Source organism: Mandrillus leucophaeus, unplaced genomic scaffold (genome assembly GCF_000951045.1).
Source record: "Mandrillus leucophaeus isolate KB7577 unplaced genomic scaffold, Mleu.le_1.0 Scaffold895, whole genome shotgun sequence".
Classification (NCBI taxonomy): domain Eukaryota; kingdom Metazoa; phylum Chordata; class Mammalia; order Primates; family Cercopithecidae; genus Mandrillus; species Mandrillus leucophaeus.
The window spans coordinates 205,380-225,923 of NW_012109752.1; the positions used below are offsets into that span (position 1 = coordinate 205,380).

Here is a 20,544-nt window from a genome sequence, read left to right on the forward strand (position 1 = left end):
CCCCTGCCCGAGGCTGCCGGTCGCGTTCCTGAAACCAGCGGAAAAACTTAAAAGTCAAGACACCCAAAGCGTGAGCACCACGCGCCCATAGTCTCTCTGCGCATGCTCACAGGCGACCGCCCCCAAAGCTCCTCCGCAGGCCTGCAAGCCTATTGAGTCGCGAAAATATATCATAGTACCGAAATTACTTCTGGGTACTGTAGTCCAACATGTGGATTGGCCACTCGGCTTGAAGCTTCCTTGGGACTGGATGTTGGGACCGTCCAAACACGGCGACTTCTCATTTGTCAGCCTGCGGCAGTTTAAATTGGGTGGCAGTGGTGGCATGTCCTCTTAACTGTGGAGTCTTTTCCTCTCAGCTTGCGCCTCCGGCTGTGCCTTAATGACACTTTTGACATTGTGTATCACAACCAACTGGCAAAAACTAGTGAATCACGGGCTCCTGACGTGGCAGCTCTGGCTGAGATGCAGGTGGACATCTTAGGTGCCCAGGGAGGTCGGGCACATTGGGGAGTCGGGTGAAGGAAACCCTGAAACCGAGAGGCTGGAAGCCCAATTTGCCCAGCATAAAAACACCTGCTGCGGGAAAGCCTACATGAGGTACGGGTTGTCGTCCCCTCTCATCTTGGCCATCTAACTGATGGAGATCCTTAGGCACCCAGCAGACTCGGGTGTCACCCCCACCACCCACTGCCCAGGGCTGACCTTGGGCGGAAGAGCGACATTCAAATATTTTTTGTATATGGAGCAACAAACCAGGGTGGAAGAGAGAGAGAAAGGACTTTCTAGGAAGGGCCAGGCTTGCCAGGGTTTCTATGCTTGGACTGCTCTGTCCCCAAGCTCGCTGGTGCCCATCAGGAGCCTGCTTGGCACCTTTGCTTATTTCTTTGATTGTTCCTGAACTCAGAGGGGGAGAGGCAAGATTATCACTCCCATAGCCTATAACATGCACGCTTAAACACAAACAACCCCTCTGACATGGCTTCAGACCGCATCCACAGGTGAAAAGCACCAAATCCAAACAATCAGGCCACAAACCTGTCAAGAGCTCGCCGGTCTGGCCGTCCAGTCGTCGCCCGCCTTGAGACTCAGCCTGAGCTACAGCTTCGAAACTAGCCTCTAGCCTTGCTGGGTCTCAGCACAACCCTTGAGCAATCCAACCCTGTGGCCGTGGGCAGATGCAAAGATGCACAGTTAGCACTTCCGACAGGACTGCGGCTCAGCGGGGTTCGAGGTCTACACGCCCATTCCCAGGCCCACGGCCAGAACACCCAGAGCTGCCTCCTGCCCTGGGCTCCCTGGAGTGTGGTGGCCGCGGCTCACGCTGCAGTCACCGCGTGGCCAGCTGCCAAGCGCCACTACTCGCACCTGAAGTCGCGGCCCCGCGCTGCACACCCAGTCGAGGCGCCAAGACGCGAACTGGACGGGAGTGGCCGGCCCGCGGGCGAGCGAGGAACAAGAGGGTTCTCCCCACTCGCTGCCCAAACTGGCCACGGGCTGGCGCGCCCACCCCAAAGCCTGCACCCCGGCCCCGCTCCCCTGTCATTCCGCCTCGGCCCCTTCCAAACCCTGTCGGGGCTGCTCTGTCTCCGCCGACCCTCCACTTGCCCCAAGTTCGGCCTCGGGAGCTTGGGGCCCTGAGGAGCGCCGACGTAGGCAGCCAGCCAGTCAATCAGTCAGAGTGTCACGGCGGCCCCTCGGCTACTCAGTGGCAGCCAGGCCTGGAAGAAGCAGCCGCCGGCCCCGGAGCAGAATCCTACAGCCGACCTGACCTAGTCCGCCCCTAGCCCTCCAGAGCTTGGGGGAATGAAGACCCGCCGCAAGGCCTGCCGGGAGTCGTAGTTTGTATAGTTTGCAGCCGGCCAGGGCGGAGCCGGGTGAGTTGGTGGGGAGGGCGGGGAAACAAGCCTGGACCACAACTCCCAGGAGTACCCGCGACGGCGGCGCCCGCGCTGACGCACTCCGGCTATAGGGAGCGCATTGGGCGGGAGACCCCGGGCAGGTAGGAACTTGCTTGTGATTGGATACTGTGGGACGGCGGTTTCTCATTCGTCAGCCTGTGGCTGTGGAGTTTGAATTGGGTGGCGGTTGACGGTAGAGCCGCTCTCTCTCACTGGCATAGCGAGGTTTTACTCAGTCCTTGTCGCGAGACCGGAGGTACGTGCCTGGCGACTTATTCGGGTGGTCCCCATCCGCCCTCCTGGTCCCTACCTGGTTCCTTGCCTCCCTGCCCCATCTCCGCCGCTCCCCGCAGCATCCGCCAAGCGCCATGGCTCCTAGGAAGGGCAGTAGTCGGGTGGCCAAGATCAACTCCTTACGGAGGCGGAAGCTCGCCTCCTTTCTGAAAGACTTCGACCGTGAAGGTAAGGGACCAGGCCGTCGCGGCCTCCTGGGGCGGTCGCGGGATGCTGGCGGGTGGGGACACGAGCTGCACACATTCACCCGCCCCGTGACCCGTGTCCTGTCGGCTCTGCCCTCCCGCAGTGGAAATACGAATCAAGCAAATTGAGTCAGACAGGCAGAACCTCCTCAAGGAGGTGGATAACCTCTACAACATCGAGATCCTGCGGCTCCCCAAGGCGCTGCGCCAGATGAACTGGCTTGACTACTTCGGTAAGAGCTGGAGAGCTTCCCTGGGCGGAGGCCGGGAGCCCCGTGGGGTTAGGTAACACCCTTCAGAAAGGACTCGCTCAGATGTCACCTTTTAATGAGATCTGACATGACCACTTATGGAAAATTGCAGACCCTTTCACTCTCTGTCTCACTTCCCTAAGTCATGTGTCTCCATCCTTTTCTCTAAAGGCCTAGGTAGCAAATATTTTAGGCTACTTGAGCCGGTGGGAGGGGTCTCTGTCGGACAACTTAGCTCTGCTGTTACAGGTCCAAAACAGCTATAGTGAATGGGCATGGATGGGCTGTATTCCAATAAAATTTTAGTTATGGATACACTGAAATGTGAATTTCACATAATTTTCACACATCAGGAATTTTATTTTATTTTTTTGGAACAGAGTCTCACTCTGTCACCCAGGCTGGAGTGCAGTGCAGTGGTGCGATCTTGGCTCACTGCAACCTCCACCTTCTGGATTCAAGTGATTCTCCTGCCTCAGCCTCCGGAGTAGCTGGGATTACGGTCTCCTGCCACTATGCCCTGCTGATTTTTGTATTTTCAGTAGAGACGAGGCTTCACCATGTTGGCCAGGCTGGTCTCGCACTACTGACCTCAAGTGATCTGCATGCCTCAGCCTCCCAAAGTGCTGGGATTACAGGAGTCAGCCACTGTGCCCAGCCAGAAAATAGTATTTTTAAAAAATATGTATATTTTACCCAACCCATTTAAAAATGAATGAATAAATGACATGGTTAGTTAACCAGAGCTCAGATGAAAGAATAACCCAAAGCAGCTCCTTATGCAGCTTATGGAAATTGCTAACTTAAAAATGGGCACATCAGGCTGGGCGCAGTGGTTCATGCCTGTAATCCCAGCACTTTGGGAGGCTGAGGCGGGCAGATCACCTGAGGTCAGGAGTTTTGAGACCAGCCTGATCAACATGGAGAAACCCTGTCTCGGCCGGGCGTGGTGGCTCAAGCCTGTAATCCCAGCACTTTGGGAGGCCGAGACGGGCGGATCAGGAGGTCAGAAGATCGAGACCATCCTGGCTAACACAGTGAAACCCCGTCTCTACTAAAAAAAATACAAAAAACTAGCCGGGCTTGGTGGCGGGTGCCTGTAGTCCCAGCTACTCGGGAGGCTGAGGCAGGAGAATGGCATAAACCCAGGAGGCGGAGCTTGCAGTGAGCCAAGATCCGGCCACTGCACTCCATCCTGGGCGACAGAGAGAGACTCCATCTCACAAAAAAAAAAAAAAGAAAGAAAGAAACCCTGTCTCTACTAAAAATAAAAAAAGTTAGCCGGGTGTGGTGGCGCATGCTTCTAATCCCAGCTATTCAGGAGGCTGAGGCAGGAGAATCGCTTGAACCTGGGAGGTGGAGGTTGCGGTGAGCCAAGAGCCCGCCATTGCACTCCAGCCTGGGCAGCAAGAATGAAACTCCATCTCAAAAAAAAAAGGCACATCAGTTTTCCTGGCCAGAGAAAAATCCCAGCCTGCTTCCCCACTCCTTTATTAAATGTCCAGAGAAATGCAGGAGGCTGTACTTTTCTGCTGGGTTGCCTTTGTTTTCCTTATTATTAATTATCCAGCATGAAGTCTCCTTGCTGGATAGAAATGCATGTTCTGTTCACATATTAGACGTTGAATGATCCTTTTGACTTGTCCTTTTATTTATTAATATTAAGCCATTCATTTGCTCATTTCTACAAATACTGAGCATGTGTAAGTCACAGTGCTAGGTGCTAAAGATGCACCGGGGAATAAAACAGACATTGCCTCTGCCTTCAGAAACATACAGGTTAGTAGAAAAGAGCTATTAGAAAAATCCACATACAATTATGTAATTAAAAGTATAGGTACTACAAAGGAGATAGAATAGAGTAGTGGTCAGTGAGCATATTGTGATTTCTATGCCGGATGAGCATTGTACCAAGTGTTTTACATATATTAACTAATTTTTCTTCATAACTAATAATATCCCTATTTTTCTAAATGAAAAGATTAAGGCACAGAGAAATTGGATACTTCGCTCAAGGCCTCATAAGCTAGTTAGTGGAATAGTCTGTTTGAACCCAGGTATTCTGGTTTCATAGCCTGAGATCTTAACTGTTTTACAAGATACTATGAGGGTTTCTAGCAGGAGGATCTAACCTAACTTTTTATTCTACATGTAAATCTCACAAAGACCTTTTCATTCAACACACGTTTACTGTACTTCCATTGACTGCTAAATTTTTGCCAGAAGCAAAAGATATCATCTCTGGAATTCAGTCCAAGGCAAGGATGGACTGTTTGAAAAGCTCTGAGTAGTTACTAGGTACGATGAGGGTGAGCAACTTACTCCACACTTTGCAGCAACCTGCTGAGATAGAAAAATAAGCAGGCTAGGCACAGTGGCTCACACCTGTAATCCCAGCACTTTGGGAGGCCAAGGCAGGTGGATTGCTTGAACCCAGGAATTTGAGACCAGCCTGGGCAACATAGCAAGACCCTATCTTTAAACTTTAAAAAGATAATTAAAATAAAAATACATTTTTTTTTTAAAGAAAAATAAGCAGAGGGCAGGGCATGGGGTAGGGGTTCATGCCTGTAATCCTAGCACTTTGGGAGGCCAAGGCAGGAGTATCACTTGAGCCCAGGAGTTCAAGACCAGCCCGGGCAACATAGCAGGAGACCACATCTCTATTTGAAAAAAAAAAAAAAACCTGGACAACTTGGCAAAACCCTATCTCTACAAAAAATACAAAAATTAGCCAAATGTGGTGGCGCATGCCTGTAGTCCCAGCTACTTGGGAGGCTGAGGGTGGAGGATCAGCTGAGCCCAGGAGACAGCCAAGGTGGCGCCACTCCACTCCAGCTTGGGTGACAAAGCAAGACTCTGTCTCAAAAATAAATAAAATTTAAAATATATTTTTTAAAAAGATAAGCAGAATTTTGGGGGTCATGTTTGAGCTAAGTTTTGAAGGATGAGTTAGAAATTTATCGAGTACGGAGGAGAATTTCAGGCAGAGGAAATACAGAGTACCATAGCAACAAGTCCTGAGAGTCAGTGGCACATTTGGGATAAAACTTGGAGAAAGAATAGATTAGATGGTGAAGGTCCTTGAATGTTAGACTAAGAGCTGTACCAGTTTTAGAAAGATAAATGGTACCATTAGGCAAGATGATTTATTGTTAAAATCTAATAGTAACTATAACATTCTTTTTAAAGCCCTTGGAGGAAACAAACAGGCCCTGGAAGAGGCGGCAACAGTAAGTGACCTGTCCTATTTTCCAGTCAGTGGTTACTCAAGTCTAGTCCAGTCCCCAGATCCAACTAATAGGTGCTTACTGTGGAAGAGGTTTCATAAAGGGACATTATCTGTTTGTGTAAACTGAAAAATTAGAGTTGGGCAGACACTGTGTACATGAGACCCAGATAGTTCTGAGTCCTACAGAGAGTAGCAGTTCTATTTTTGACCAATTTCTCGCAGTCCTTTGTCCTGAACTCTACAGCGGAAGTAGAAAGCCTCAAGCCCAAGTTCCTTTAAGCGCCTGGGTCATTGCACTATGCACTGACCTGCTAGATGATGAGGCTGTTTCATCATGTTGTACTGTAGAAGCAGTGCTCTTGCTTGGGATGCTCAGTACTCCCCAGCCCCTCTCATCTCCTTCCTCCCAGCATCAGTGCCAGGATTGAAGGCAGTAAGATGGGGATGCAAAATAGAGCATTTAAAGCTGCACTGTCCAGTAAGTAGCCACCAGGCATATGTACCTATTTCAGTTAATCACAATTAATAAAATTAAGGAATTCATTTCCTCAGACATACTAGCCACATTTTACATGTTTGGTAGCTACATGTGACTAGTAGCTACTGCATCAGAGAGCACAGAAATAGAACATTGCTACTCTTGCAGAAAGTTTTACGAGACAACATTGGGAACTAGTCCATACATGGGCTTCACAGAGTCCCTAGGCACTCTAAAATCATATACAAACAATGCGTGTGTGCACGCATTTGTGTATCTTTCTGTCAGTTTATTGTAGCCTTGATCAGATTTACAAAGTAAACCCCAAAATTGACATCTTTTGTTGAGTTGATCAGAATCATTTGGAATCTCAGGGTCTGAAGGAGTCTGATCACCAAGGGTACAATAGCAGATCTCCACCAGCTTCATTCAGAAAGTAAAGGTAATGAGGAGCCAATTATCAATTTGGAAAAAATTGGAGCATTTGGGGATGAATACTATAGGAGAGAGGTAGGGATTATTCACCCCCCTACACACACTGAGCTCTAATGTTTTAAAAGTTAGTTACTTCTGAGATGAATTATGCTTACTAGCTAATGCAGTTCCCTCTTTTTAAATTAGACATACAGAACTGCAAATGAGAACTTCTAATGTCAGATGAGAGAGCCATTGTAACCACACCAAGCTGAGAGAATTCTAGCCTTGACTAATACGATTTAAAACTCAAGAAAGGAATGATAGAAAATCTATAAAAGCTCTTAGCTGGGAAGTGTATTGGGGCTCCCAAGACCACCTCCACGTTTGGTGATTCGCTATGAGGATTCACGGGGCTCAGCATACAGTACACCCATGGCGATGATTTATTGCAGTGAAAGGATACAAAGCATAAATCAACGAAGGGGAAAAGTGCTTCCCCTTTGTCAAAGTCCAGAGGAAACCAGGCTTCTAGGAGTCCACTCCCTATGGAGTCACACAGAACATGCTTAATTCAACACATATGAAATGCTGTCTACCAGAAAAGCTGATTAGAGAGTCAATGCCCAGAGTTTTACCTGGGGGCTGCTCACATAGGCATCCTCTGCCTAGCACGTGTCAAAATCCTAGACTTTCAGAGGGAAGTAGGTGTTCAGCATGAGCCATATTGTTTGCATGAAGTTTAGGCACAATGAGGCATTCTTATTAAGGAAAGGTGGGAACCTTTCTGAAATCCAAGTTCCCAGATGCCAACCAAGGCCAAGCTTGCAAATAGGCCTTTCTATGTGTATCAGTCTCAGGCCTGCTCTGTTAACTCTCCTGCACAGTAGATGACCAGTGGCCTGCCACTACTGATGACTCCAAAACATGCCAGTTGTTTCTAGAGATGGCAGAAGTTTGGCAGGAATGCCCCTACTTTCTATTCTATCAAGTCTGGCAAACATCAGTAATTTATTACAGCACTATTTCTTGCTAAGCCTAAGACAGCCTCAGAATCCTTCTCTGAGTACTTCAAGCAGTCCCTACCAGAAATGAAAGCTGTGCCATTCCAAACCTGTAATGATAATTCTGATATTTACACGTGTTCTATAAGGAAAGGACTGAATCTTGACTGCTCTTTGTAGTGTCCATACTTACTACCATATGAAAGAAAACCTAATTTGAATGGTGACTGGAAGCCTTTTTGAAGGACCCAGGATCATCTTAGAAAACCTTACTGAGACCCTGTAGATTTATCAAAAAAATGGTAAGCCTGACACCCCACCAAGTGTTGTAGAGGATGTACATCATTAGGAACTTGGATTGTTTGCAGATGGGCTGTAGACAAGGGTAATCACTTTGGGAAACAATTTGGCGTAATGCGAAGGCTGACTATTTATGTAACCTATAATCCCTGTCATGCCCTCTCCAAAGGATAGAGCCAAGGGGAAACTTGGACATGTACCTCAGACACATTTAAGACAGTTCAAGGTAGCAGTGTTTATAATAGGAAACTATTGATGGAAGATGGACAAATCCATTGTGGTATAATCACACAGTGGGATGTGATATAGCAATGAAAACAAATTAACTACAACCACAAAGAGTGGTGAAAACAGCCAAGACTAAACAAAATGCTTAAGTACACACTTGTGAAAAAGCACATCTATGTGTACACACATATACACAACATTTGCATGTATCTGTGAGCACATGCACATACACCTTTCGATTAGACAAGTGGAATGATATGGTTACCTCTGGGGAATGACAGGGTTAGGAGACTCATCACCTTTGGGAGAAAGATAAGAAAATGGAACAAGGAATGAATAAAGAGCCAGAAGCAAGTTATTGGCAATGTTTTAGGTCTTGGGTTGTGTGGTGGGTTTATGGGAGTCTGCTGTATTGTATATTGTATCACTAACATTTAACAGTCTTATGTATCAAATAAGAATTTTTTAAAAAAATTTTATCCTGAAATATTGTTCCTCGTATTTTGGTGGAATAAGCCTGGTGCTTTCTGGCTATGTCACAGGCTGACCTGGATATCACTGAAATAAACAAACTAACAGCAGAAGCTATTCAGACACCCCTGAAATCTGCCAAAAGTGAGTACCTGTCAAAACTCCTTGTTGAACAGAAAGAACCGAGGCTCAGGTTGCTTGGTTGGCTGCTCAGGCAGGGCCTTGTTGGTAGAGCCTCTTCCCTTTAAAGTCTGGTTCTTAATCTTGTAAATCCAAACATTTGCTTTTGGATGGTGCATTTAGTTAATTTTTTTTCCCCCGAACAGCAACTCAAACCAGAAATTTAGTTAATTGTGTGCAGGACTGCTAATAAGCAAACTCGAGAGCCGTGTGTGAGCTAAAGTGAAAGGGAAAAAGCTGTGCTGGAAACCAAACATTGTGGCCTGCTTACTTTCCCCTGGGTTAAACAGATGGCAAGATTTAGAGCGGAGTTAAAAGACAGGTAACACCAACTGAGATGCTCCCTGGTGTAATCAGCAAAGTTGAAAGAGAGTTGAAAAAGGAATGACTTTCTCTGCATTTAATTCAAAGCTACTCAATTCAGACCAGCTGTGGTGGCTCACACCTGCAATTCCAGCACTTTGGGAGGCCAAGCCATGAGGATTACTTGAGCCCAGGAGTTCAAGACCAGCCTGGGCAATGTCTCTGAAAAAAAAAAAAAAGAAAGAAAGAAAGGAAAGGAAAAAAAAAAGTTACTCAATTCCATGATCTCTCTGCATAAAATCATCTTACATACATGTCCTGCACTCTGAGAAACACTGTCTTATAGGAAAAGTTGTATGGGAAACCAGGTTGTGACTAGTGAGCAAGGAATCGGATCAGGATGAATTGTGACATGGATTTAATGTCACTGTCATTAAGCTACGATAGTTTGATGCATCCAACTCTTATAACAACATCCTGACCCATGGCCAGGATTTCGGGGCTACACACCAGGGCACCTCTACATTGGGCAGGGCAAACTCAATTATTCAGAATGCTGGGCTGTCCCTACAAAGCATCATATGGGGTTTCTTAACACTCTGATTAGTTTCCTTTGTCTAAACTCTCTTTCTTAAAAAGTCTTCTTTATTTTTAGTCCATTTCTTCATTGCAGCTTCAGATTGCATACGTTTTATTCCTGTAAGAAATGTGAATGCACAAAACTTTATTCTCATCAGAAATACCACCCTGTTGAAACTGTTTCTTACAGCACGAAAGGTAATACAAGTAGATGAAATGATACTGGAAGAGGAAGAAGAAGAAGAAAATGAACATAGGAATCTTCAAACTTCAAGAGTAAGTGGACACTGAGGTTGGAGGCTGGGGGTTATCACAAGGAAATACAAATGCATAAAATACACTGTTGTACACCAGAGCTCACAGTTTAGTAGAGATGATCCTACTTTACATGGCAATGACAAAAGTGATAATTGACTGGTGTGCAAAGTGTGTGGAACACAGAAGAGGAAGCTAGCAAGTCTCCCCTACCCCACTAGGACATAGGCAGGCCTTTCAAGGTGAGTGAGAGTCTACTACTAGCTGGAGAAGAAAGGAAAGAGGAACAGTATTCAGGATAAATGGGGGAGGGGGAAAACTGGAGATGAAGAAACCAGTTGGAAGCCTATGAATTCTTGAACTGATATGCTGATACTATAAAATGAAGGGAAGGTTTTGAGATAGGTTTTAGAAAGAAGTGGCATGGTTGGTGGAGAAAAGGAGGAATCAGAGACAACTGCACGGTTTCTAGCTAAGGCAACTGCCATCCAGTGAAGTGTGGGATCCAGGCAGCAGAGGTGCTGGACTGGGGGTAAGGGGAGCACATGTCAATTGCATGACATGTTGACTCTTCATTACTTTTCCAGGACATCTAGGCTAGACAGAAATTTCAGCCTGGAGCTCAGGGAGAAGAGGGAGATCGAGAGATTCACTGCCTCCCAGATCTTAAGGTGTTTGTCCCAGTGTGGGAGTGGAGATGGTTGTGCCGGGAAAGCAGGAAGGGAGGGAGTCTGAGAGTGGACAGTAGAGGGATAGTAGAGAGAGGAGCTCCTAAGCAGACTGCCAAGGAAGCTAGAGAAGCAGGAAAGACGGATCCATCACGGAGGACAAGGGAGGAGAGAATGTATGGAAGATAAGGAGTGATTCTTACCAGGGACCTCCCAGGCCCCAGGAAGGGAGCACTGCAGGGTTTGCCTTTGATTGGGCACCTGGGATGCCCTGAGTGACCTTCACAGCAGCCCTTTATGTGAAGTAGTGGGGTACAAGCCAGGCTGCAATCAATTCAAAAGAGATTTACCTTTAATCTTGGCCAAAATCCTCTATTTTGAAAACCGAGCCAGTAGAAGTCCTTATTCAATTAGTTATGTTCTGAACTTTTTAAGTCATTGAATTCTGAGATACACCTTATTATATTTAGTATTAACTATCCAAAGCTTGTTCTTAACCTTTTATTTAAAAAAAAAAAAAAAAAAACCTCCTTACTCTCCTTACCTTTCCTCTTTGCTGGGTGTTTTGTAGGGTGTTTTGTAACCTTAGTCTCGTTTGATTGTGACTGCAGGTCAAAAGGTGTCCTCCATCCAAGAAGAGAACTCAGTCCATACAAGGAAAAGGCAAAAGGAAAAGGTAGTGGATTTTCTAAAGTTGTGGTGTTTTGGGTTTTATTGGAGAGCCATATATATCATGGCAGAAAGTGAGGGGCAGTGAAAAAGCTCTGGTGGCTAGTGTTTGAATGCAGCTTAAAATCACTGAATCCTTGAGTGTCCGAGCTGGAGGGGTCTCTAGAAATGGCCTAAACCAAAACCATCTCCAGTACTTTAATGTACATTCTCTATCCTTCCCCACTTTTTTTTTTTTTTTTTTTTGAGATGGAGTTTCACTCTCGTTGGCCAGGCTTGAGTGCAATGGCACAATCTTGGCTCACTGCAACCTCTGCCTTGAGGGTTCAAATGATTCTCCTGCCTCAGCCTCCCGAGTAGCTGGGATAATAGGCATGCGCCACCACACCCGCCTAATTTTGTATTTTTAGTAGAAACGGGATTTCTCCATGTTGGTCAGGCTGGTCTCAAACTCCCGACCTCAGGTGATCCGCCCACCTCGGCCCCCACTTTTTTTTTTAAGTATAGCAAGAACTGCCTGTTATGTTTCAGTTCTTAATAGCCCATGTGTAGAGCTACCCCATAGTTTGTCATAGAGTGACTGTCACTTACTTATAATTGGTTTCTTGAAATGTTTTGTCCAGTCCTGCAAAGTGAAGAACCTCTATGGGCTTGAATTGATTATGCTGGACTCTACCATAAGCCATGCGGGGGGAAGGTAAAGCAGCTTAGGAGAGTAGTCACCGGGATGCATGTCTGTGGAGGAACGAACGCATTTCTCTTGAGCAGTGCAGCAGCTGCATGGCACAAGGACAGAATTCCAGCTGGGGGAGCCTTCACATGAAGAGGCTGTCTCCTTGATTAAAAAGTCAGATTCTGAGGCCAGGCGCGGTGGCTCACGCCTGTAATCCCAGCACTTCGGGAGGCCAAGGTGGGTGAATCACTTGAGGTCAGGAGTTTGAGACCCACCTGGCCAACATGGTGAAACCCTCTCTCTACTAAAAATACAAAAATTAGCTGGGACCGGGTGTGGTGGCTCAAGCCTGTAATCCCAGCACTTTGGGAGGCCGAGACTGGCAGATCACGAGGTCAGGAGATCGAGACCATCTGGCTAACATGGTGAAACCCCGTCTGTACCAAAAAATACAAAAAACTAGCCAGGCAAGGTGGCGGGCGCCTGTAGTCCCAGCTACTCGGGAGGCTGAGGCAGGAGAATGGCATAAACCCGGGAGGCAAAGCTTGCAGTGAGCTGAGATCCAGCCACTGCACTCCAGCCTGGGCGACAGAGTGAGACTCCGTCTCAAAAAAAAAAAAAAAAATTAGCTGGGTGTGGTGGTGCATGCCTATAGTCCCAGCTACTCGGGAGGCTGAGGCAGGAGAATCGCTTGAACCCGGGAGGCAGAGGTTGCAGTGAGCCAAGATTGCACCATTGCACTCCAGCATGGGCAACAGAGCAAGATTCCATTTCAAAAAAAAAAAAAGTCAGATTCTGGAGGCAGGCTGCTTCGGTTCAAAGTTTTGGCTCCATCCTAATTGGATATGTGATCTTGGGCAAGTTTTTAAAACTCGATGCACCTGAGTTTCTGCATCTGTGTATGAGGATGGCAGCAGTGCTGGCCTCCCATGTTGTTAGAAGGGTCATGTAAGTCGATGTGCGCGAGGTGCCCAGAGCAGTATCTCACAGTCAGTTCTCCACGTGTCACTCCTGTGCTGCTGCCTTCGTGGAACTTGAGAGCTGGCATACCTGATGGCCGTTTCTTACCTGTAGGTCAAGCCGTGCTAACACTGTTACCCCAGCTGTGGGCCGATTGGAGATGTCCATGGTCAAACCAACTCCAGGCCTGACACCCAGGTTTGACTCAAGGTGAGTATTAAGGGGAACACTTGGATTTGATGGGATTCCAACATTGAGCACTACCCAGAGAAGGAATGTCTAAGAAAATACTCCTAGGCCAGGCACGACAGCTCATGTTGTAATCCCAGCACTTTGAGAGGTCAAGGCGGGCAGATCACTTGAGGTCAGGAGTTCAAGACCAGCCTGGCCAAGATGATGAAACCCCACGTCTACTAAAAACATGAAAATTAGTCGGGCATGGTGGTGTAAACCTGTAATCCCAGCTACTTGGGAAGCTGAAACAGGAGAATTGCTTGAATCCAGGATGTGGAGGTTGCAGTGAGCTAAGATCACACCACTGCACTCCAGCATGGGCAAAACAGAGTGAGACTCTGTCTTAAGAAAATAAAAGAAAATAGTCCCAAGTCCTTGGCCTGGGGTGCCTTGTCAGGGGACAGTGTCCAGCTGGGTTTCCTGGTGTATGCCTCTCCCTTAAGTGTAGTTTCACCCATCTTCAGTGGCAAAATGATTCTTTAATGGGAGGGAGGTGAATATTCTGCCTGGGATGACTAGGAGACCTCTAGGTGACGTTTTTGGCCTTTTCTGATTCAAATCAGAAGGTTTTTATTTTATTTTTAAAATATATATTTATTTTGAGGCAGGGTCTCACTCTAATGCCCAGGCTGGAGAGCTGTGGCACAATCACGGCTCACTGCAAACTTGACTTCCCAGGCTCAGGTGATTCTCCCACCTTAGCCTCCCAAGCATGCCACTGTGCCCGGCTAAGTTTTTTTTTTTGTAGAGATGGGGTTTTGCCAGGTTGCCCAGGCTGGTCTCGAACTCCTGGGCTTGAGCGATCCGCCCACCTCGGCCTCCCAATGTGCTGGGATTACAAGCACGAGCCATCACACTGGGCCTCAAATCAGTTTTTTAAAGATAAATAGGCACTCTTCCGCACTCTTGGTAGAAGTAAAACTTGATACTGCTTTTTTGGAGGCTGGCATAAGCAAGGATATTGTTGCAGCATAAGTTAATACCTTCCAAAGAACCTAGTAGACTAAATAGGAGATGCTGTATAGCTATTAAAAAAGACTGGATCTGTGTGTGCTGATAGGGAAAGAGCGCCATGATCACAGAGCATCTCCGAGCAGGTTGCTGAACATTGTGCTGTGTGATCCCATTTGGTTTTATATACATAGAAAGTTTCTGGAAGGACAGATAAGGAACTCAGAGTGGTTATCCCTGGGGAGGAGAGCAAGAAGTAGTTATCTCTAGTATGGGGGAAGTGTGGAAGATTTATTTTCTACTTTTAATTGCCACTTTTTCTTTTTTTTTTTTGAGACGGAGTCTCGCTCTGTCACCCAGGCTGGAGTGCAGTGGTGCGATCTCGGCTTACTGTAACCTCCACCTCTCAGGTTCAAGTGATTCTCCTGCCTCAGCCTCCTGAGTAGCTGAGATTACAGACTCATGCCACCACACCCGGCTAAGTTTTGTATTTTTAGTAGAGACAGGATTTTGCCATGTTGGCCAGGCTGGTCTCGAACTCCTGACCTCAGGTGATCCACCTGCCTCAGCCTCCCAAAGTGCTGGGATTACAGGTGTGAGCCACTGCACTCAGCCAATTCTCACTTTTCTTTACAGTTTGTTTTTTCACATGAGTATGTAACAAAAGGCATTTAGGGAAAACTAGGTAGCAGTATCTTAACTGTCTTGAGAAATTAGTATAATGATGTAATCTCTAAATCATCCTCCTTTGCCTCTGAAAAATTCCTCTTGATGGAAGCAGCCATGCCTGGAAACAATTAACCAGCTTATTTCTGGCTTTGTGGATGCATGGATGACTGGCACCCATATGGAGCTTTGGACCTAAACTTTATGTGGATAAGGGTTGACTGTTTGCAAGATGTATGTTCAATAATTACAACCTTCTTTCTCCAGCTGTGTTTAGTCATTACTGCTTTAAAACATTTTTTTTTTCTAAATTTAGAACGTGCTTTCTTAGGAATGTGTGACTTGAAAACTGCAGCTTGAGACCAGAGTGAGGTTAAAATGACCTATAGAGTCTGGTGTCATCCAATTGCCAAGCTATCTTCACAGAGATTTTCCCATTCTAGGGTCTTCAAGACCCCTGGCCTGCGTACTCCAGCAGCAGGAGAGCGGATTTACAACATCTCAGGGAATGGCAGCCCTCTTGCTGACAGCAAAGAGATCTTCCTCACTGTGCCAGTGGGCGGCGGAGAGGTGAAGTATTTCCAAGGGAAGCCAGGCCACAGTGTGCCGCTTAGTCAAGCGTTTCTTTTCCCTGGGCCCTCACCCACACTTCACCCTCAGAGTCCTTTCAGGGCGTGGGTCCTGATCTCCACACTTCTGCAGGACTCAGAACCCAGTTTTCTCTCCCAGGTTAGAGGCCCAGACTGCAAAGATCGTTGCTCAGCTCTGGGTTCTATCTGTTTTTCTGGGTTTTTTTTTGTTTTTGTTTTATTTTATTTTGTTTTTGTTTTTGTTTTTTTGAGATGGAGTCTCACTCTGTTGCCAGACCAGAGTGCAGTGGTGCAATCTCGGCTCACTGCAACCTCCACCTCCTGGGTTCAAGTGATTCTCCTGCCTCAGCCTCCCAAGTAGCTGTTACTACAGGCACACACCACCATGCCCAGCTAATTTATGTATTTTTGGTAGAGATGGAGTTTCACCACGTTGGACAGGATGGTCTCGATCGCTTGACCTCGTGATCCGCCCTCCTTGGCCTCCCAAAGTGCTGGGATTACAGGCATGAGCCACCGAGCCCGGCCTTTTTTTTTTTTCTTTTTTTTTTTGAGACAGAGTCTCCCTCTGTCACCCAGCCTGGAGTGCAGTGACACGATTTCGGCTCACTGCAACCTCTGCCTCCCAGGTTCAAGTGATTCTCCTGCCTCAGCCTCCTGAGTAGCTGGGATTACAGGCACACGCCACCACACCCGGCTAATTTTTGTGTTTTTAGTAGAGATGGTGTTTCACCATATTGGTCAAGCTGGTCTCGAACTCCTGACCTCAGGTGATCCACCTGCCTCAGCCTCCCAAAGTACTGGGATTACAGGTACGAGCCACCACGCCAGCCTTCATCTGTTCATCAACTAACATTTGCCCACCCGATTGTCACAGGCCCAAGAAGTAGACACGGGGCCTGCCCTTGAGAAGCAGCTCAGTGGTCAAGATGGGTTTGCAATCATGGTATCTGTGATATGTGCAATAATAGACATGTTAAAGGGTGGGGCAGAGGAGGGCACCACCGAGGTATGTGCTTAGTCTAGAACCGGGAGCATGAGCTGTGCCTTCAGCTTTGTATAACTTTAAGGGATTCTGAAACAGGCTAAGCTTAGTGTCTCTGGCTTCATGGAGTGAGCTGCTGACCTCAGCCCTTGTGAGGGGAGGACGGTTTGTTTCAGACATACTCTGCAGGGCATTTCTTAGATAATGTGCATGCCTTTTGTGCCCAGGTAATCCAGCCTCCTCCCCAGTGATAGCGCTGATGAAGTCATTATCTCCTTAGGGCTCATATACTTCCTGCCTGCCTTGCCACTTCTCCATCCCAGCCATTCCCCACCACTAAGTGCAGGATATCAGGGGGATCCTTTGGGGCACACTGCTGGATGGGAGTTCCTGCCCTAAGGGCCATGGCCAGTTTAACCCACTCCCATCTCTATACAGAGCCTGCGATTACTGGCCAGTGACTTGCAGAGGCACAATATTGCCCAGCTGGATCCAGAGGCCTTGGGAAACATTAAGAAGCTCTCCGTAAGTCTCATATTCGTCTCCACACATAGGATGCCTCCAGTAGCTTTCTTGGGCTACCTTTGTTTAGGATTGTCTTTTGGGCCTAGGCTAATACTTTCTACTTAAATTTGTGTTGTCTTTCTTCACCCAAGAGAGTTTGACACTTATCCTACTTAGATAACAGCAATTCTGTTCCTCAACTGATGTTGACTTTTGTTCAATCCCAGGGTGCCTGCCACAGAAGTTCCACTGCAAAATCAAAATTCTGCCTCATTCAGGCAATTAGTGCTAGGGTTATGTTAGGTCACTATTGGCCACCAGGAACTGAAACCTAGAATAGCTCAAGAATGAGGGTCGGAGCTTGTTATCAGGAATCTTACAGAATCAAAGAGCGAGCTGAATGGCCAAGCCTCTGGAGCGGTGGGGCCATCAGCTGAGGCCTGTGTGCTCATTCATTTCTCTCACACATCTTCATTCCTCCCTCTCAGCAGATAACCTTCTCCACAGGCTCCAGGTTCTGTGCTTACTTAACATTGTTTTGCATGTGGCTTTGAGTAACCACACCTCCAACTCTAACTTTATTGCTCTGTTTCTCAACTGTTCAATTTCTTGTCTTGGTTTAAATTCTCAAGAGGGCCAGGCACAGTGGCACACACCTATAATTCCTGCAGTTCAGGAGGCTCAGGTGAGAGAAATTGTTTGAGCCCATGAGTTCAAGGCTGCAGTGACCCATGATCGTGCTGCTGCACTCCAGCCTGGGTGACAGAGAAAGACCTCAGCTCTAAAAGTAAAGTAAATTATCAAGAGAAAGAATTTAATTGGCTCAGCCAGGGATGAACCTCCTTGGTCGTCAGCCATCATCTTGGGTGGTGGATGGAGCACTTAGTGTAAACATGGCAACCTTACCCTCACCCTTCTGTGGGGTCTGAAGGGTACATCCAAGGAAGGAGACAAGGTGGGGCTGGTTTCCCAAACCTGTCTTTCTGAACATAGGCCCAGTGCTGAGATCCCACACACACCTAGCCACCCAAATCTTGTGACTGTCATCCTCTAGCTAGACCTATTGCAATGTTCTTCCAAATAATCTCCTATGATACCTTTACTATCTCACTTGAGTTGTTATTTTACTCCCTTGTTCAGATGAGAAACAGGTTCAAAAAGGTGAATTCATGTGTGATACGGATAGAGAATGGAGGAGCTGAGGCTCAGTCAGACCTGTGCTCAGGCTGACTGTGGGAGGCCAAGGGGCAAGCCTGCCAAGTGACATCTTCTACAATGACCTCTCTCCTTTTCTTTCTAGAACCGTCTCGCCCAAATCTGCAGCAGCATACGGACGCACAAATGAGACGCCAAAGTTGACAGGATGGACTTTTAATGGGCACTTCTGGGACCCTGAAGAGACTTCTTCCCTTCAGGCTTATTGTTTGAGTGTGAAGTTCCAGAGCAAGGAGCCGTGTTCCTCTAGGGGACTTCAGGAATTCAGACATGCTGTTCCCACACCAGTTAGGTAGAGCTGTCTGTTCACCCTCCCATCCCAGCTGACCCCAGTCACTGCTTGCTGGGGCCATGCCATAGAAGCTTCCCATCAGTCTCCCAGCTGAACCCTCCCTGCCCTCTGAGCTGCTGCCTTCTGCCTCCTGCAACTCGACATCCTCTTCGCCCTGCCCTGCCTGCAGTTGAGGGGGCGCAGAAGAACCCTGTGTTCTCAGGAAGACTGCGTCCACCACCCCTACCCAGAGAACCTCTGCATCTGGTATTTCTGCTCTCTGTGCTTGAGACTGGGAGGTTTAGGCTGAGATAAGTGAGCTCTGGGCCATGAGAGGGTAGGTCCCGAAGGTAGGGGAACTGTACAGATCAGCAGAGTAGGATAGTTGGCAGCAGGGACCTCGGTAGGGAACATGCCCATCTCCCCTCTGGCACTCATCATATCTCCCCTACCAGCCCTCCTCCTCCTCCTCCTGCGGGAGGTGCTAAATGGGACTTTGGGATCTTTCACCTGCTGTGCCCAGTAGTTCTGAAGCCTGCTTGTGGAACAGTGTTTTATGTTTATCCCTGTTTACTGAAGACCAAATACTGGTTTGGAGGCAACTTCTATGTCTTGCTCTTCTACCTCTCTAGTTAGTGGAAATTTGGATAAGGGAATTGTAGGGCTTAGATTCTGGGGGTTTTATGTCACTGGCCACAGAATAACTGTCTCTAAGCTATCCATGGTCCAGTGGTCGCTGTCAAGTCAGTAGACTTCAGAGAGCACTTCTCTCCTATGGGGCTTATGGGGACAGAGGGCAGGTGTGACTTGCTTGGTGGCCTCATTCCATGTGTGCCTGTGCCTGGGGCATGGACTTTGTTAAACAGCCAGCAGTGAGGTCCTCATTCTCCAGCCAGCCTCTCTGCCCTGGAGAATGATGAGCTGTGTTCTAAGAATTTGAGAACTAGAGTCCTCACCCCCAGGCTTGAGGGCACATGACTTTCTCATGTAGGGCTCTTTGTGGTATCTGTTGTTTTGCAACACGACCATTTTAGTAAAACAGTCCTATTCAAGTTGTATTCTTTTAAGTTCTTTTATTCTCCTTTCCCTGAGATTTTTGTGTATATTGTTCTGAGTAATGGTGTCTTTGAGCTGATTGTTGTAATCAGAGCTGGTACCTACTTTCAATAAATTCTGGTTTTGTGTTTTCTTTTGTAATCACTATTCATCCTGCCTGTCCTCTCCAAGCTGTGTTCCGTGGACTAGGGAGGCAGCAATTGGTGTGGGGGTCTTTGCACATCTGCTTTTCTCAGAAGATATGAAAACCTTTGCTTCGGACAGAATCATTCTGGTATCTGAAAAAGGGGCTTACTACAAGATCCAGAGCATCAGTACCTTCAACCCCCATCAGAGCACCCCCAGCACCTTCATTCCATGAGCTAGAAATTTGTATCTGGGAGGACAACGCCTAGGGTCTCTATAATAATTTGTAGTGGACTTTTGTTGACCAGGAACAAAACGGGGCAAGAGTAATTGGGTGATCATGAGTCTTACTTCCCAAAGTTTCTGAGGCCCTGGCAGATCTGCCTTCCCAGAACTCTCTAGGCTGAAAATGATCAACCTAGAGCTAATGATGCAAGAGAAGACAACCTGGGGGCATACTTAGCCAGGTCATTGGGCATTAACAATTTATAGACTAGGAGCCTTCTGGTAGTGACAGCATTTGGAAGAAGGGTTACTCAGTGCAAATAAGCAACCCAGACTATACATCATCAGGCCTAAAGAGCCTGATACCAAGGAAACACTTAGGATCCAACATGCTTTACCCAGAACCAGGTTCATCCCATTTCATTCAGTCTGCACCACTGCCTAAATCACCTCGTAGGAAATGCATGTTATGCAGCAGGTGCCTGATTAATGCCTGGGACTGAGACATGACAGTTCTTCATTTCATATAAGGGGCTGGCTTGGAAAGTAAAGAGTTCCCCATCCCAGGATTGATTGATTGATCAACTTTTGAGACAGAGTTTCACTCTTGTTGCCCAGGCTGGAGTGCAGTGGTGTGATCTCGGCTCACTGCAACCTCCACCTCTCAGGTTCAAGC

General features: G+C 47.2%; 2 protein-coding genes across 5 annotated transcripts in view; one reads left to right on the top strand and one right to left on the bottom strand.

The window, feature by feature from the left end:
* Positions 1–3,288, bottom strand: part of LOC105531561 (chromosome unknown open reading frame, human C1orf109) — an 11,810-nt gene extending 8,522 nt beyond the window's left edge. For 2 of the 3 annotated variants that reach the window (XM_011969505.1, XM_011969504.1), the window contains exon 1: positions 3,223–3,288. The gene's annotated coding sequence lies outside the window, so the exon portion shown is untranslated. Of the gene's footprint in view, positions 1–1,608; positions 1,846–3,222 lie in introns of those variants that run through there. The other variant, XM_011969503.1, reaches the window with a different exon arrangement.
* CDCA8 (cell division cycle associated 8) lies at positions 1,980–19,658 on the top strand. Of its 2 annotated transcripts, XM_011969502.1 has the most exons (11): positions 1,980–2,157; positions 2,255–2,363; positions 2,485–2,613; positions 5,824–5,864; positions 8,830–8,902; positions 10,011–10,096; positions 11,355–11,419; positions 13,160–13,255; positions 15,340–15,466; positions 16,910–16,996; positions 18,276–19,658. In XM_011969502.1, the coding sequence occupies exons 2-11, from the start codon at positions 2,270–2,272 to the stop codon at positions 18,318–18,320; spliced, it is 843 nt and encodes a 280-aa protein (XP_011824892.1). In that variant the 5' UTR covers positions 1,980–2,157; positions 2,255–2,269; the 3' UTR covers positions 18,321–19,658. The 2 variants fall into 2 exon arrangements, with proteins under 2 accessions (XP_011824892.1, XP_011824891.1); XM_011969501.1 differs by having other exon boundaries at positions 1,980–2,363.
* Positions 19,659–20,544: the final 886 nt, after the last annotated feature.

Coding starts and splice junctions, on each gene's coding strand:
- CDCA8 (XM_011969501.1), top strand. CDS start 2,270: ATGGCTCCTAGGAAGGGCAGTAGTCGGGTGGCCAAGATCAACTCCTTA. Junction 10,097..11,354: donor GGAATCTTCAAACTTCAAGA/GTAAGTGGACAC, acceptor TTGTGACTGCAG/GTCAAAAGGTGTCCTCCATC. Junction 13,256..15,339: donor ACACCCAGGTTTGACTCAAG/GTGAGTATTAAG, acceptor TTCCCATTCTAG/GGTCTTCAAGACCCCTGGCC.